The 18,497-nt window shown below is 44.5% G+C and overlaps 1 protein-coding gene across 1 annotated transcript; it reads right to left on the bottom strand.

Moving 5' to 3' along the window:
• Nucleotides 1-1,966: 1,966 nt before the first annotated feature.
• HSP90AA1 (heat shock protein 90 alpha family class A member 1) lies at nt 1,967-10,292 on the bottom strand. The gene is made up of 11 exons (XM_074996497.1): nt 10,136-10,292; nt 8,554-8,712; nt 8,088-8,454; nt 7,388-7,521; nt 6,220-6,528; nt 5,581-5,746; nt 5,159-5,349; nt 4,879-5,026; nt 3,815-4,083; nt 2,830-3,163; nt 1,967-2,682 (listed from the first exon to the last, which is right to left on the bottom strand). The coding sequence occupies exons 2-11, from the start codon at nt 8,710-8,712 to the stop codon at nt 2,573-2,575; spliced, it is 2,187 nt and encodes a 728-aa protein (XP_074852598.1). The 5' UTR covers nt 10,136-10,292; the 3' UTR covers nt 1,967-2,572.
• Nucleotides 10,293-18,497: the final 8,205 nt, after the last annotated feature.

The raw sequence follows: 18,497 nt of genomic DNA, 5'->3' as shown, positions 1-18,497 counted from the left end.
ACCCTGACATCTACTGTGGAGCACCCAGAGACCACTCTGAAGAACTCTTCTAGGAACAAAATGATCTAATGAGCCAATGCTTTTCAGACAGCTAGACCCTTCAAATACAATTGGCATGCAGATTAAGAGCCATAGGCCTGTAGCAGCTAACATGGTTTATAGCCAGGGTAATGGGTCATGCCCTGTGGGCTAAATTGCTAATTAGCGCTAAGTATAATTAACAAGAGAAGGCTATTCACAGAGTAAGGTATGCTTAATACTGAATACTACTGCTGAGGCTTGCTTGAATAGTACCAAGCACCATCCCAAGCAGAGAAGGAATGAGGAAGGCTAGCACATCCTACAGCACATTGGGGGTGCACTGCTCCACAAGATGCTGTAGCGAGGTCCCCTACTGATTTGATGGTCTGTGTTGGGATTAAGTCTTCCTTAGTGCATCAAAACAGTATGAGCCTTGACCTGCATTTAGAGATGCAAGTTTGCTTACCAGGAGAGTTTAAGTATGGGTACATCAGTCATTGGATATTTGTGTTAACTAGTGGAAAAGTTATGCAGTCATAGTATCTGGGACAAGTTGTATACTGATGGGCACATCCCATCAATCTTACCTGTAAGATTGCTAGGCTGCTCTTTCCAATAGCCCAGACTGCACAGAAATCCTACTCCTGTTTCTAGCATGGACATGTACCTTTTGGTTCTTCTACTTGCTATCACAGAAGTCACATTTCTGTTTCTCTTCCAAAACTGAAATATGGAGTCCCTCTTTGAAATAAGCAAACCAAGTTAGAACTGTCCAATCCTGGGATTATGGTTTAACATGAGGACTAGATGGCCCCTCTACAATCACTGTATGATGAACAGGAGACTGAAGGGCCTGTTAAAATGCCAAACTACAGGTTGGGTAAGTGTTGTGAAACAGAAACATTCAATGCCTTAAATTGTGAGCAATCTAAAAGCAGCCCCACAGCTAGGTATTCACACCAGGCATAGGTGCAAGAAGCTTTGAGCAGTGCACCTTTCCACCTAAAAGCTGGTTTTGCCAAGTCGATGACTGCTGGTAATTCAGCCCACCTTTAGGGCCACAAGCCAGAGACACTATTTGCCAAGTTTCTTGAATTCTTGAACTCTGATCTCCCAGCTTTTAACATGCTAGCTAGTGGTAGCTAGCTCCGAAAACTAATTAAAAACCCCACCTTATCTTTTACTCTTACACTGTAGATGCAGAATACATTTATGGTTTTTAAGATACCATTAAGAGTGGCAGCTGGTCTTCTAAAATAGCAATAGGTGGCACAGGAATTTTTTGGAAATGACAGCCAACTCACTAGTACTTACCTACCCCTTTGCACTTTCAACCAGAAACCCATACATGTTTGGGCTGCAACTGACCTTGGTATCATGTCTTTACTGTGACAGCTTACCGAAATTTGATTTTTAGACAATTAAACTTACTCCATTTAGGAAGCAACACCATTGAATTTAGCACCAGGGCCCTTCCCTGAAGCAGCAGCAGCAGCTTTTAAGTTTTAGTATCCAGTATAATCATCAGATCACTAAGCTTTATGAAGTTGGGCAACTGCTTCAGTTTCAGCTATCCTTTCTAGGGCAGTGCTGGTACCCTACAATTCAGGGAAATTTACACAGGCCTCAGGCTATTGACAGTTTAGCTTTCTGGATTCACAGAGAACTTACAGGTTTTCAGAATAACCATAAGGCAACAATGCATTCAGGGATCTATTAGTATTAAAAGGCTTTACAAGCCACCCTCCCACCCCCCATAACAGTGGCCAGTGTTCTTACAGCTTCTGCACTAGGACTAAGAGGGGAAAAAAAGATGTGTGCTACCAGGTGGCCAGCAGCTCAAAGGAGTGCTGGCTTCCACTTAATCTGGAAAGAAGTGAATTTTAAGACAGTTAACAGCACTGCCGTACTTGTGACAAATGCAACATCCACTAAAAAAAAAACAAACCATTCATAACACCTTTATTCCTAGACAGCTTAGACTGTACATGCAGAATTGCTGAAGACAGAAGCTTTACAGGTGGACTCTATTCCATGTTAGGAGTGCAATTCAAAATCCTTTTACAGTATAAAAATTTTTTTAAACGTCAAGATTGATACACAGGAGCAGGGAGTTAAAGGTTCCCCAAATATTTCAGCTCTTCTTGATGCCTAGTTACTAGGTACCAACTGACAAATATGTTTAGTGAGCAGAGAGCTGTGTAACAGGTTGCAACTTTAACATCCAGATATTATACTATTATGTTCCATATTTCTGCCAATAAAGAATAAGCCAAAAACCCTGCCACCATCTTTTATAGACAAAAATGACTTCTTACTTCTCTAACTAGGGTTGTTAGAGTGTAAATGCACCAAGAACCATTCCCTTCATAGCATTTGTATCTCACATTAGCTTTAAAAAAAGCAAAATGTAACAAAAATAAGGTAGAACATTTCTGAAAATAAATAGAGGGAATGCAGACAGTGTCAATTTTGGCAGGTAACAATATACAAAATATAACTTATCAAATTAGCCAAGAACACATCCACAAGTTTCTGTAATCTAGTTATTTTAGTCCACTTCCTCCATCCGTGATGTATCATCATCTCCTTCAAGTGGTGGCATCTCTTCAGCAACTGCTGGACTAGTTTCCTCTGTAGCAGCATCATCTTCATCAATGCCTGCACAAAGTGCAATGTACAATTAAAACCACTTCAGTATTTATTTAGTTTAAGAACTCAGAACAGTCCAATGTAAGACCATAACTATGTGCAGCCATTTAGTGCCTCCCAAAATATAGAAAATTTAGTTTACTAAATCTTACTTACCAAGACCAAGTTTGATCATTCTATAAATACGGTTAGCATGTGTCTGAGGATCTTCCAAACTGAAGCCAGAAGACAGAAGTGCTGTTTCATACAACAAAATAACCAGATCTTTCACAGATTTGTCATTCTTGTCAGCCTCTGCCTTTTGCCTTAGTGTTTCAACAATTGAATGGTCAGGATTTATCTCAAGGTGTTTCTTTGCTGCCATATAACCCATTGTTGAGTTGTCTCTGAGTGCTTGTGCTTTCATTATCCTCTCCATATTGGCAGTCCAACCATATGTACTTGTTACAATGCAGCATGGGGAAGTCACCAGACGGTTGGAAACCACAACCTGTTATGTGGAAGCATTAATTACTTAAGAGTTGTTAACTTTAGACTCTGGATGCTAGAAGAGTGGTTGCAGTAGTTGTTCTGGAGTACCTGCATTTACCACATAACAGTAGGACTTATATGCAGACTAACATCAATATAGCCAGTTATGTTAGCCTTTTAGTCACTCAGGATTACTACCTAGTAACCTATTCTGAATTCTCTTGGTTTTACTGACTGGAAACCAAAGCACCTCCCATTTAATACTCAAGCTGACAAACTAGGATTTCTAACCAGGGAACTTTTTTCTTGGGTAGGTGAATAAGTAGTGGAAGATTCTTCTGTAGGAATCAGCTATGCTTGTAACTTCTGCCTAACAGAGGGCCTAAAAACCATTACTTACTCTGTTCCCCCAGCTCCCCCACTTTGAAAGGGGCATACTTGGCAGAAGGGAAGAAGAGACTGCTATATACAAACCCTAATTCAAGTTCCCCCCCCACCCCCCAAAAAAAGCATTTCAGTAATGCACAAAGCTATAGCATTCTTCACCCTGACTTCAACCATACATACAATATCCTGAAGTGTTCTAAGCATATGGACTAGAAAACTAATGTGTTTCTCCTGAGCAACAGTAAATGGGTTAAGGTTGCATGTAACAGTAAAGTGATCATACCTTTTCCACTTTCTTTTCAAGTATGTCTTTCATGATTTTGCAGAGATTTTCAAACTTTGCTTTCTTCTCCTCCTGTTTCTTCTTCTCCTCTTCATCCTCTGGAAGCTCCAAACCCTCCTTTGTTACAGAAACTAAGGTCTTGCCTTCAAATTCCTTTAACTGCTGCACACAATACTCATCAATAGGCTCAATCATGTAAATTACTTCCAGACCATGCTTACGAAGGCGTTCCACAAAAGCAGAGTTTGCCACCTGATCTTTGGTTTCACCTAAAAGCAAGAATTCCATTTTTGCCTTAAACCATAGCTACTTGAATACAGTAAGTAAACACAGCTACTCCTTTTCCTGGAAGTCTGAGTCCTCATTTAAAGCTTGTCCCTGAAAGAGCACAGATTGTAGGATATGGTCTATCCTTGTTTGCAACTTCAGCTTGGAACTCGTGTATCAGAGACAAACCTGAGACAATGAACTGAGATTTGCCTTCTGTAAAAAGACTTGCTCAAGGAGACGACTAATCTGAGATGTGCAATTAGCTTTGCATCCACTTGTTACACCCATGGGTTTAACAATTTGCAAAGAGTTTCACATTTGACAGCTAAAAATCTTTCAGCTATGAGTTCATTCTGCTTTTTACTACTCATTACCTTTGAAGTTACTTCCTATTTCAGAGGCTCCCTCAGTCATATTTTGACTAGACTGCTTGTAAAATCTTACACAGCTAATTATACAAGTGCAGTAAAAGCCTTGCTTGTACCCCAGTACTCCTTTCCTCCAAACAGCACAGTTCCCACTCATGTCTTAGCATTAATACAAATTGAAAATTTGTTCATTAAAACTACCTCAACAGAACAGCTTGCCCTCTTGTGGCATCTCCAACATGCAAGGATACCATTAACTCCACCTTTAAACATGGCTGAGCAGTAAGACTCTGCACCACATCTTAAGCAGTCAGTCAGAATGCAGTGGCATATTTCTCCATTACTGACTTGTTCCATTAACTAATCCCAGCATACAGTAGCTATTTCTGGAAGTATACTAGCCAGCAAAGATCTAAGTTGACTCACCAGTAATGTAATATATGTGCTTCTGGTTTTCCTTCATACGAGTACAATAATCTTTCAGAGACACCATCTCATCACCAGATGCTGAGGTGTAGTACCTCAACAATTCTGAAAGTTTCTTGCGGTTTTGAGAATCTTCATGAATGCCAAGCTGGGAAGGGAGGGGGAAAAAAAAAAAAAATGTTTTAAATCTCACCTTTATGCTACATGTTCAAATTATGCAGATACCAAACAAACAAACTGAGATTGCCACCAACAAGTTCTTGTTAGTGAAGTCACTAACCTTAATATTTTTAGAAAACTGTTCATAAAATTTTTTGTAGTTTTCCTTGTCTTCTGCTAATTCAGTGAAGAGTTCCAAGCATTTCTTGACCAAATTCTTCCTTATCACTTTCAGAATCTTGCTCTGCTGCAGCATTTCACGGGAAATATTTAGAGGCAGATCTTCAGAGTCCACCACTCCCCGCATGAAGTCTATTAAAAGCATATGCATCAGTTTGATATTTGATTATGCTAACCAAGGAGATTATGGTCTTCACCATATTGCAAATGCGTCTCCCCTAAGGTTACAAGTGACCGAGTCACTAGAGTTTGATAGTTGATCCCTTTTACTGTTTTGCCATTGACATCCATGCCCTCTTTAAGTATTATAGGAAATGCTGTTCAACCATAAGAACTCCAGAAAAATGTTTAAGACCTACTTACTCAGATATTCAGGGATTAGCTCCTCACAGTTATCCATGATGAAAACTCTGCGTACATATAATTTAATGTTGTTCTTCTTCTTCCTGTTCTCAAACAAGTCAAAGGGTGCACGCCTTGGGACAAATAAGAGAGCCCTGAATTCCAGCTGCCCTTCCACAGAAAAGTGCTGCAAATAGTGTTTAAAAAGAAAAAAAAAGCAGTCACTAAAGCAAAGTATCATTGTTCTTCTTAGTAGTCACTTGTACACCCCCCACTGACCCACCCCTGGTTTCTACCTACCACCCAGCATGTTGGTAATATAAAGCAGTATTCTTAGAGTACTGTACAATTTGAGCCTCACAGGAAGTTCCCATTCTTAATCAGAACTCCAATAGGATTTTACCCTCATGTAAAAGTAATTTGTTTTCCATGTAATCACATTGTCAAAAGGTGACTGACAGAAAGCTGCTGATTAGAGCCTGAGAGGTTTCTAGGCTCTAGTGAGATTTAGTGGTATTACTTTTAAAGTTCACATTAGAAAACAATCTAATGTCTTTAAATGCCCTCAAGTCAAGCAGAAATAGGTTAGTTATCCCAGACAATAGCCCAGTCATGGAACAGAGCTTTGTTATTTTGCTTTTATCTGCAATCCTTACTTACTTTTACTGCTAAGTGATCCTCCCAGTCATTAGTCAGGCTTTTATAGAATTCACCATATTCTTCATTGGTAATGTCATCTGGATTCCGGGTCCATATTGGCTTGGTTTTGTTGAGCTCTTCCTGATCAATGTATTTCTCCTTGATCTTCTTTTTCTTCTTCTTGTCTCCATCTTTTTTCTCTTCTTCCTCATCAGAGCCAACATCCTCAATCTCTGGCTTGTCTTCTGTCTTTTCCTCCTTTTCTTCTTTCTCCTCTTCCTTCTCCTCTGCCTCATCATCACTTACTTCCTTATCTCTCTCTTTTTCCACCTAAAAAAAAAAGTTTAGATTTAAGGCAAATACTGATGAGACGCATTGAGTTAGAGACCCTTAACTTGTCCTTTTGTCAAAAAACTTTTGACCTTAATAGTCACAGAAATATCCTACCACCTACCACACACTAAAGTTCTCCCCCATGCTTCCTAGCCTCTGGGAAAGCCCCAGTGTAGTAATGTGAGAATTTCTGCACATCACTATTTAGTATAAGCAAATATTAGCCCAGCACAATCCTGAACAGCAGATACAGTTTGCTCTTAACTGGAAAGACATCTCTAGTTCCTTTGGAAAATGCCTTATTAAAAAGGAAGAAAAGTTAGAGAGTCTTGTAACAGGTCTTCTTAGTCAGAAAACTATAGTCTGCATTTAATCAAAAAAAATAAAAGACAACGCCCTCACTACTAATGTAGTCTGCAGACAATTCTAATTCACACCAAGGAATTGTGCATTGTTCTAAGCAATCTTAGTATTTACCCTCTGAATTACAGTAAGGCAGAGATCAGACTATAAGAGCCCTGAAAAATCCCTGATCTATGGGCATATACAGCACTCAAGTTGTGTTTATAAAATTAAGCTCCAAGCAGAAGACATCTAGGAAAAACCTCAAGTTTATTACATTTAACTATAGCTACTTATGTACCTAAGCACAGTGTGCCAACTATTCTGTGACTCCACATAACAGGACTACTGTCAGACTTGGTTGAGGAGGGTGGTGAAGATTAGAGATAAAAATATTGTCTACACTACATATTAGAAGTGACGTTTGATCCATTGTTTCTGTAGAATTATACACATTATGATTATACCACTGAATATTTTGTTATGTCTAAGTTTAGCTATAGCAGACACTTACAAAGAGTGTAATTGGATAGCCAATGAACTGGGAGTGCTTCTTCACAATTTCCTTGACTCGTCTTTCCTCCAAGTACTCAGTCTGGTCTTCTTTAAGATGCAGAATGACTTTTGTACCACGGCCCAGAGGTTCCCCTAAAACGAACATCTGAGATTTTTACCACAAGCACAAAATAAGGTCTGGCAAAGTATTTACCAAGCTAAGTTTTTATGATGGAATCATAGGTAAGATTCCAATTTACCAATATATCTACTTATGCGTCTCATGCCTCCCATTCCCTTGGAGGGAGTTTCCTGTATACCCATATTTACATGTGGAATTTTATGTTTCCTTGTGTTTTTAGAATTAGCCTTTTCTGTCCTTATGTACAAATCCTCCTTTAGAGGCATGATCTCCTATACAAAAAGCACAACCATTGCAACATACAAAGGACAGTACATTAATTATATTCACAAAACAGAAATTTGAACAGATTTTTTTAAAAAGATGATAAATTGAGAACCACTGCTATGCTACTATTGTTAATTCACTTCCCCTGTAAATTCATTTTGCGAGAATAGCCAAGACACTACCCCAAAAGCCATTTTAATGTTAGTTCTAAATTAGACTACAGCAATAGAACTTTAGACCCTTCCATTTGTCTTTTCCTACACTATGCACTACTTTAACAGCTACTGTACAACAAAATATTTACACTCACCATTATCAAGTCTAACAGTAAATGATCCTCCAGCAGAAGATTCCCAAGCATACTGCTCATCATCATTGTGCTTAGTGATCACTGTTACTTTCTCAGCCACCAAGTAGGCAGAGTAAAAGCCAACACCAAATTGACCAATCATGGAAATATCAGCACCTGCTTGCAATGCCTCCATGAAGGCTTTGGTGCCAGATTTGGCAATGGTACCCAGGTTGTTAACCAGGTCAGCTTTGGTCATCCCTATGCCAGTATCCACAATGGTCAGGGTACGATCATGCTTGTTGGGAATAAGATTAATTTTCAGATCTTTTCCAGAATCTAGTTTGCTTGGATCAGTCAAACTCTCATATCGTATTTTGTCCAGTGCCTAAAAAAATATAAATACCACTGTAAGACCCCTCACTCTGTATTTCACGGTAGCCATGTCAGTGGCTGCAAATGCTTCAAATATACATTCATTACTTACATCCGATGAATTGGAAATCAGCTCCCTCAGGAAAATCTCTTTATTTGAGTAGAAAGTGTTGATGATGAGAGACATCAACTGAGCTATTTCAGCCTGGAAGGCAAAGGTCTCCACCTCCTCCTCCATTGGCTGGTCTTGAGTCTCCACAGCTTCTGGCATCTGTTGCAATAAAGTTGTAATTTTCAAACAACTTTTTAAAAAAAGGCTCTTGGATCAAGCACTGTTATTCATCTGTTTTTACAGCCATCAACTAAAATGTCTCTTAATGAAGACCACTACTGTTAGAGAAAGCTTCTTAAGCATAAATAAAGTGTCATTAGACTACTAAGTGAAAGAATCCTAGTTGATACCCTTATTGGCAAAGAGCATTACATCTCCCACTTATAGTCCTTGTCTAGGAAGAACTGCAAATGCTGAACACTATACTCAACTCCTCAAAGAGGTACTCAAACCTTTGTACTCCATTTCCCCAATTGTCTACCAAGCACTTACATGAAGGAGTCAAGTTTTTTTTACAGCACTCAAGCACTAACCATTCCTGCCAGCCAAGTGTGAGTACAGAAGTTACCATTACAGAAATTAACAGAATCCCAAAACAAGTTTTACTTTAACATTTAAGAATAAAAAAGTGAAGAATATCCCTTAACGTAACCAGTCAAAGCCTATCAGTTCAACTGACAATTTGGTTACTGTTTCCAGCAGTCTTTCACCTAAGAAAACTGAATTCTTCTGAAAGCTGCAGAGCAGCGTTAACACACAACAAGTGTTTATATTGTCCAATTAGAAATACAGAAATAAATAGTTTTATACAATCCACGGTTCATATTCTAATTGCAAAACAGAACAGGTTCTGCCCATCAAGGCAGCTTAAGTTCAACAGTGCTAGCTCAAATCAAATCCACCCATATAGAGACACCACCACACACATCTATCCCATCCCGAGTACTTTGTACAATTGACAGCCATTAATGGTAAGCGCCACTGAAATGGGTGAGACGCTGACAACTCGTCGAAACGCAGCGCCCCCTACAGACTGAGCTCAAGAACAGATTCTAGAAACTGCCAGAGCCTTCGTACTCCGCTCCCCCCGCCCCCAACTCGCCGCAAGACCGGGTCCCTAGTCCAGGGCATCCCCTCCCGCCGGTTCCCACCTCCACCCGTGCGCTCCTCCATCACCCCCTTCTGCACATCAGCCGGGACCCCGTGCAGGCAACCAGGGGAACCGGGTCGCCTCCCCACCAGTTCTCCGAGAAGCCAAAAAAACTGCAGCGCTTTTGTGAACTCCTTTGCCCCGTTCCCGCCTGCTTCTGTGGAACGCACGTAAATCCCCCACCACCCACCCAGGGACCCCGTACCACCTCCACCACCCTACAGGTGGTCCTATCAAGAAACGGTGCCCCTATCCACCCCACAGCCTTCTGGAAAGGTGCTTCAGCCTGTCCTTCCTTCTCGCCCCCAGGGCTGCCTGCGCTACCGTCCACTATCAGCCCACTAACCCCTCAGCCGCAGAAGACAACAGAAAACCGCGTTCTCCAATAACTCGTCCACACACACAACTGCTGACGCAGCTCCTGTGACTCACCTTTGCGGTGATCAGTGACGGCTACTCCTATTGCCAGATGGTCCCCTTTCTCTCTCTCTGCACCTAACGGCACTGATCGCACGTTACCGCCCGCCTGCCTTATATACTGCCGGCACCGCCTCCTTCCAGAACCATCGGGAACCTTCACCGTCAGGCACGGGGGGCGGCCACTCCAACCCTCACCGCTGTGAGGGGGGGCCGAGAGCGGGCAGTGCTGGCTACACAATGCGCGTGCGCCACGGATAAAGTTCTCGATGTGCGCTCGTGCGTCTGGCCGATAGCTGAGGAAACTGCGCGTGCGCTATGACGGGCCCTGCTCGCTCGCGCGCCCCTTTGCCAACAGCTGCCTTTCAAGACGGCGATGGGGAGTGCGCTTGCGCGAAGTCAACTGTCATTGGGAAAAGCCGGCGTGGGGGGGAGCAGAAGCAATTGGGCACAATGCAAGGTGACTTCATTCATTGCAGCGCTGAGCCTATCCCCTCCCCTCCCCTGCTCTCCCTTCCGAACGTCCGAGAAGGAGGCGGAGCCTGTTAGTTCTACTCCGTGTCCCGCCTTCCTCGCTCGCCTCCCGCCTCCGCCCCGCTTCCTTCAGAAGGTCCTAGAAGCAGCCAGAAGCGACACGTCTCTTTACCCGTGAGGGGGTGGGGTTGTTAGCATCGCTTCTATCTGCGTTTCCCTTCAGGGTATCAGTGTTTCCTTGCACGGCCCGGGACTGCCGCCCAACCTCGTCCTACGTCGGTGTCATGCTTCCTGATATCATGTGCGGCCCTGGGGTGCCACTCCTGTTGTCATCCTGCATGCAGGTGGCCTTGGGGTGCTAGCATTACATATTTCAATACATCCTGCTGTGCTCCCTCCCCATTTCACGCTGGCTTTGGGCCGTGCACTAATGTATCACTGCTATGCAGGTCTGAGGAGACCCCTGTGCACTGTACTGGGTCACTTTGGGCAGACCCATCCTGTCCAGAGGATAAAGTGAGGAGGCTGCCCCATGCTATTGGGGGCCCTGTGGCCACTGCACCACCTGACATGGATGGGAGGGGTAGGATTGTCTGGGGCAGAGAGTGGTGGTGGGCAGTGGCATCATCAGGAATCCCCCCCACCCCAGACACATTCACTGCATGGGCAGTGTGAGCAGCAGCTTCTGATCTCTGCTGCCTATGGAGAAGTGGGGCTCAGTGGGCTGGGAGAGCACACAGAACAGAGCAGGATTCCACTTGCACTGCCTGTGTGGTGAGGGGAGGCAACCGCCTGTTACTGCCACTCACTGCCATACGCTGGCCTGGTTGATCAAGGAGGAAAAAAGGAGGCAGGGTTGGGGAGAGAACAGCCTAGTCTTTGCCACATTGCCATTGCATGTTTCTGTGTCAACCCTCTGATATGCCACACTCCACTGACAGCTGTGGGGCACTCTCCCAATCCCTTACCCCTCACTGAATGCTGATACCTTTTTCAATACATATCACTTTGGAATAAAGCAGGATTTTTAATAGAAAAAGTATTTCAGCAAATTTGCAACCAGCGCTACCGATAGTCTGACATCCTAATCTTGCAATCTGACCCACATAAGCAGACGTGATCGCAGGATCAGAACCCATGGGCCTGATTTTTGTGTAGTCCCTTGACTTCAGTGAGGATTGTGGTCTTTCAGCACCTTTTAGGACTGAGACCATAAAAACAGAAAATAGTAGTGTGTATGCACATCCCTGATTCATCTGCCCCACATTAAGGATACATCTGCATTAGGAGATTAGATGAAATTTGCTAAGGATGATTTTTTAGAAATTAATTTTGTAAAGCATCTGGGAGCTGCGCCTGCAGCTCCTACTCTTTACTATTTCCAAGCAGTGGAAGCTGCAGAGCCAGAACATGGGAAGGAACACGTGCATGGAGCCTGCCTGATCACCCATACACCTAAGGGCCACCTCAGTATGCCTACACTAGGAAATTAAGTTGAATTTGTTAAGGTCGATTTTTAGTAACTGATTTGTAAAGTCAAGGGTGCATGTTTACATAGGCATATGAAGGCTATAGAGTGTATCCCCCTTACGGTGGACAGCTTCAACTTTGTAAGAAATGCACAGTGTGTGTACCTATCCCACATTTTCGGATGCCCTCTTGCATTGTGGGTTAAGTTCCCAGTGCCTGATGGGACAAAAAGGTGCCATGGGTGGTTCTGGGTATGTGTCATCAGCATCTCAAAGTACATTTATTCTCTCCCTCTCCCTTTGGAACTTAACATCAAAGGGTGTTTTCACACCCTTTTTTCCCTGAGTATCTGTGCAGATGCCATTGCAAAGCTAGCATGGAATCTGTCCAGTTTCAAACTGTTGTGGCAAGTATTATGAGCACCTCATGCGTCATGCTGCAGTTTGTGCACATCCTAAGCAGACTCTGAAGAAAACAGACATACACCAATGTGAAACACTGCAGAAGAATGGGAAGATGTCATCAAAAAGTAGCTTTTGCTCACTTAAACTCTCTCTTCGTGAAAATACACAGATTTTGACAGTGGAAGTCTCCACAGAACCTGATAAATTATTTTGTTAGTCTTTAAAGTGCTACTTGACTCCTTTTTATTTTGGCGTTCTTTCAGTTTAATTTTGAAAGAACGCCCTGTTGGATATTTCGAAAGAGCCCCTTCTTTGGAAAAATAGTTCAAAAGAACTTGCTACTGTAGAAGCAGCCTACAGTGGGTCTACTACAAGTGGTGCCTATGTAGAGAAAAATTATTACCTAAAGATATATGTTGGGAAGAAACTTGTTGTCTTACATGTTGCCTTTCTTCACCAATGAGTTAGGATATATATTTATATTGGTTGGTTGGTTAGCTAGTTGGTTTGTTTGTCTGCCCTTCTGATTAAGAAAAGGGACTTTTGGAAACTAGGGTTATTGACATTAGTGAATGTGCTATTCTGTGAAATTATAGCTGGACATTGTACCCAAGGGACAGGCAGTGAAAAACCCATTACAATCAATGTACTACACCGACTACAGCAAACATCTATGCCACATGCTGTCTTAGAAACTGAGGAACCACTTGATCAAAATCCTTTACAGTAAACAAAAGATGATTAAAAATTAACTCTCTGAACTTGAAATTCTCATCAACAATCAGGCACCCATGCAACACCCCACAGAACGAAACTTTACTTATACTAGACAAGAAATCTATAAAACACACTTCCACTTCCTCCAAAAAAGAAAAGACAATAAATTTTCTAAATTACTTCATACCTCAGGATACTACAACAGCCACAGCTCAACTAACAATATTGTTAACTTTTCCAGCTACCAACTCAGCCCAGCAGAAGAGTCTCTCTTATCCTGGGCTCTTTCTTTCTGCTCCACTTCCTTCATGAACTTAATACAATTCTGTGGTGACCCTGAAAGAGAAGTTACTCACTTATGTAGTAACAATGGTTCTTCGAGATGTGTCCCCATGGGTGCTCCACATTAGATGTTGGGCTTGCCCCGGCGCCGCAGATCAGAAATTTCCAGCGGTATCTCATCGGGTTGTGCATGCGCCGATGCGCATTGGTCCTTCGTGCGCTTTCGGTCACGTGCGCAATCCGGTCCATGCCAGGTCCTCGATCAACCACCCCGGATGCTCCTGAAAAACACCAAGCAGAACTCTGAAGCGGGGAGGAACGGGTGGGTAGTGGAGCACCCATGGGGACACATCTTGAAGAACCATAGTTACTACACAAGTGAGTAACTTTTTCTTCTTTGAGTGCTCCCCGTGGGTGCTTCACATTAGGTGACTACCCAGCAGTGACCCCAAATATGGAGGTGGGTACCCAAGTTATGTGCAGCTTGCCCTTGAAAGGACTGCTGTCGATAGATGCATATCCTCATCGAACACCCGATGCATCGCATAGTGCTTGGCGAAGGTGTCGCAGGATGACCAAGTTGCCGCTTTGCAGATGTCTTTTAGTGTGATTCCTTTGAAGAAGGCTGTCGATGTCGCCATTGCTCTAGTGGAGTGAGCCCTGGGCAGAGCTAGCAGAGGGGTCTTACGGAGCTCATAACACAGTTTTATGCAGGATACAATGTTGTTCGAGATTCTTTGTGAGGATAGGCCTTCTCCTTTTGATCTGGGTGCAAGAGACACCAGAAGTCTGTCCGTTTTCTGGAAGAGCTTAGTTCTGTCTATGTAAAAGGCCAACGCCCTCCTCACTTCTAGCAAGTGCAGCCGCGCTTCCTTGCTGGAGGTGTGGGGTTTAGGATAAAATGAAGGTAAAACTATTGGTTCATTAATATGGAACTCTGAGGAAATCTTTGTGATGAAGGCCGGGTGTAATCGTAAGATCACTGCTTCCTTTGAGAATATTGTGTAGGGCAGCGTTGCCATTATTGCTGCGAGTTCGCTTACCCTGCAGGCTGATGTAATTGCGAGAAGAAAGATTGTTTTTAAGGTAAGCGACTGGAAGGGTACCGTGGCCAATGGTTCAAAGGGTGGTCTAGACAGTGTGTCGAGGACCAAGTCCAAACTCCATGACGGTGATAATGGTTTCCAAGGCGGGTATAGGTTTGCAAGCCCCTTTAGGAACCGTGTGGTAATGGGATGGGTGAATATGGTTGGCCCTTCCTCTCTGTGTTGGAACACTGATATAGCTGCGAGGTGGGCCTTTAATGTGGATAGGGAAAGTCCGTCTTGTTTCAGCTCCAGCAGGTACTCTAGAATTACAGGAATAGAGACGTCTAGAGGAGCCAATTGCTTGGACGAGCACCAGGATATAAATCGTTTCCATTTCTGTGCGTAAGTCCTCCTGGTGGAGGCCCGTCGACAGCACTCCAGAACTTCTTTTACTCCTTCTGAGCATGTGCTCTCTAAGGCGCTGAGCCATGGATTAGCCACGCTTGTAGGTGGAGCATTCGAGGATGTGGGTGCACTATGGACCCCTGACTCTGCATGAGAAGGTCCAGTATGATTGGGAGGGGAAGTGGCGGGCATCATGACGTGCTCAGGAGCAAGGGAAACCATTGCTGTCGGTCCCACGTTGGGACTATAAGTATCATGCGTGCCTTCTCCCTTCTGGCTTTCTCTAGAACCTTGTGAATGAGTGTTGTGGGAGGAAATGCATAGAGAAGAGGACCCTTCCATGGGACCATGAAGGCGTCGCCCAAAGAACCCTGCCCGATGCCTGCTCTGGAGCAATACTGTGGACATTTCTCGTTGGTGTAGGTGGCAAACAAATCGATTTGGGGAAACCCCCATCTGTGAAATACTTGGCGGAGCAGATCGGAGCGGATTTGCCACTCATGCGTGAGGGCAAAGTGTCTGCTTAGTTGGTCCGCTTTCACGTGGACACCCGGCAAGTATGAGGCTTTGAGCATTACGTTGTTGGCAACGCACCAGTTCCACAATTGGACTGCCTCTGCGCATAGCACACGAGATCTGGCCCCTCCTTGACGACTGATGTAGAACATTGTGGAGATGTTTGTCGGTATTGACTCCAACCACATTGCCCTGCAGATATTTTCGAAAGCACCTGCATGCACTGAACACTGCTCTGAGTTCCAGTATGTTTATGTGCATTGCCATCTCTGTTGGGGACCATTGCCCCTGTGTCACTCTGTTGCCAATGTGCGCTCCCCATCCTATGTGGGATGCGTCCATTGTGAGAAAAACTGCAATTTGCGGTTTGTGGAAAGGCTCCCCTAGTAGTAAATTCTTGGGGTGTACCCACCATGCTAGGGACTTTCACACCTCCATTGTGGGCGATCCCGTTTTGTGGATGGTGTGAATCATTGGCCTGTAAACCCTCGCCAGCCAGTGCTGTGGGCCTCACATGTGTAGCCTGGCATTCTGTACGACAAACGTGGTGACCGCCATGTACCCCAAAAGCTGTAGGCATGGTAGGATTGGCACTGTGGGGCTGTACGTCATTACCTGCACCAGGGATTTGACGGTGCGAAAATGGGCATCGGGCCGATATACTTTTGATGTAGTAGAGTCTATGCGTTCCCCTATGAATTCTATGTTTTGTGTGGGCTCGGTCTTTGATTTCAGGAGATTGATGACTAGGCCCAGTGAGGTAAAGGTCTTTGTAGTAACGTCTATCATGCGCAGGACATCTGACCTTGAGACCCCTTTCAGTAGGCAGTCATCCAGATATGGGAAAATGAACATGCCCTGCCTGTGTAGCTAAGCTGATACTACTACCAATGTTTTGGTGAAGACTCTGAGCGCCAAAGAAAGACCAAATGGGAGGACTCTGTATTGGAAGTGCTCCCTGCCCACTTTGAAGTGAAGAAAACGTCTGTGTGCTGGGTGGATTGTTATGTGGAAGTACACGTCCTGTAATTCGAGGGCTGCAAACTAATCTCCATCATCCAGTGCCATAACTATGGAGGCAAATGTAGTCATCTTGAAGCGCTGTTTGCGTAAATACCGGTTGAGAGCCCGTAGGTCCTGGATTGGCCTCCAGCCTCCTGTCTTTTTCTCTGTTAGAAAGTATCGGGAGTAGAAGCCTTTCCCTTGGAATTCTTCCAGGACTCTCTCCACCGCCCCTATAAATGTGAGGTGGTCTACCTCTTGCTTCAACCTTGTCTCGTGAGAGGGGTCCCTGGGGAGGGACTGGGTGGGGGGTTTTGGTGGCAGTAGTGGTTGGAAGGGGATGGCATATCCCTTGGCTATAATTTCCAGCACCCATTTGTCTGTCGTGATGTTTTGCCATTGAGGATAAAATGGTTTGAGTCAGTGGTGGAACATATGCTGTAACTGGCATTGAGTGATGGTCTTGGTATTGCAGTCCTTGACGTAGCCATCCAACTTGCTGTCTTGGAGCTTGCCCTGAGGGTGTATGCCCCTGCTGGGGACGCCGTCTGGGGGCCCTATACTGTTGTTGCTGTTGATGGCTCCCTTGATTGTAGCCCTGTTGGTATTGCGAGCACTGGGGTTGGTATGCATAGCGCCTTTGCTGGGGATAAAAATTTCTTTCTCCTGTACGGAGGGGTGTACATGCCCAATGTTCTAAGTGTGGCCCTCGAGTCCTTGCTGGAGTGTAGGACTGAATCAGTTGAGTCAGCAAATAATTTTTGTTTATCAAATGGAAGATCCACAATTTTTGCTTGCAGATCTTTGGGGATACCAGACGTCTGGAGCCACAACTCTCGCGCATTACTACTGCTGTGGCTGTGGAGCGTGCTGCTGTGTCTGCCACATCTAGGGCGATCTGGACTTCTGTCCGTGGGGCCACATAACCCTCCTGGACGATTGCCTTTAATACCGGTTTCTTGTCCTCCGGAAGGAAATCCATGAGGGAGGTAAGTCTAGAATAGTTATCAAAATTGTGATTTGATAGGTGGGCAGCATAGTTGGCCATCCTCAGTAATAACGTGGAGGAGGAGTAGACCTTTCTTCCAAATAAGTCCAGTTTCCTTGCGTCTTTGTCAGACCCCCCCGATTTGTATTGGGGTGTCTTAGATCTGTGTTGTGAGGATTCGACCACTAAGGAATTTGGCTGGGGTGGTTAAACAGGAATTCCATACCCTTGGATGGAACAAAGTATTTCTTATCCGTCCTCTTATTTGTAGGTGGAATGGAGGCAGGGGTCTGCCATATGTTGGTGGCTGCTTCCATAATAGCTTCATCTAGTGGGATAGCAATTTTAGATGATGCTGGGGGTCTCAGATTCTTTAGGAGTTTGTGATGTTTCTCCTGTACCTCTGCAATTTGTGTGTCTTGAGTGTGCGCCACTCTCTTAAAAAGTTCTTGGAATTGTTTAAGGTCATCCGGGGGAGAGATGTCCCCGGGGACAACCACCTCATCGGGAGAGGACGAAGAGGTGTCACTGTGATAAACCTCCTCTGATTCCTCTGGGTCCTAAGCCCCCTCATGTGTTTGCTCCCTTAAGAGTTCTCGGGGGAGGTCTAGGGACTCTGGGCCTATCCCCACTGGAGAAGGCTGGGCTCTTCTTGAAGGAGGAGGGTGAAGGTAGGGATGTACTAGAGGTTGAGGTGGGGATCTGCCCCTGGATCTGGATCCCCTGTGTCGGTGTTCACTATGCTATGGGCGGCCGTAACAGCAGGGGCAGGGTCCCAGTGATGGGGATCTGGACCAAGACCGGTGCCTGTACATATGGTGCCCAGAGGAACGTGATCGCCATGATGATGTTGACATTGGTGGAGATGCTCTGTAGTAGTATTCATACGGTTCCGCACTGGAGACTGGTGAAGGATGCCTGAGCCAGGGGGACGGTGGCTGAAGAAAGGGAGATGGAGGTCTTAGACAGGCTGTTGGTGTCGCTGCCCGTTGTGTTATGTCCATCTCAGGAGGAGAGCTAGGCAACAGCAGCATTTCAATGATGTCCAGGGATGGACTGCGGTGCTGGGCTTTGGATTTTGCTTTGCCCCA

Source organism: Carettochelys insculpta, chromosome 6, assembly GCF_033958435.1.
Source record: "Carettochelys insculpta isolate YL-2023 chromosome 6, ASM3395843v1, whole genome shotgun sequence".
NCBI classification, from domain to species: Eukaryota; Metazoa; Chordata; order Testudines; family Carettochelyidae; genus Carettochelys; species Carettochelys insculpta.
This window is presented reverse-complemented; position numbering and strand designations above follow the sequence as displayed.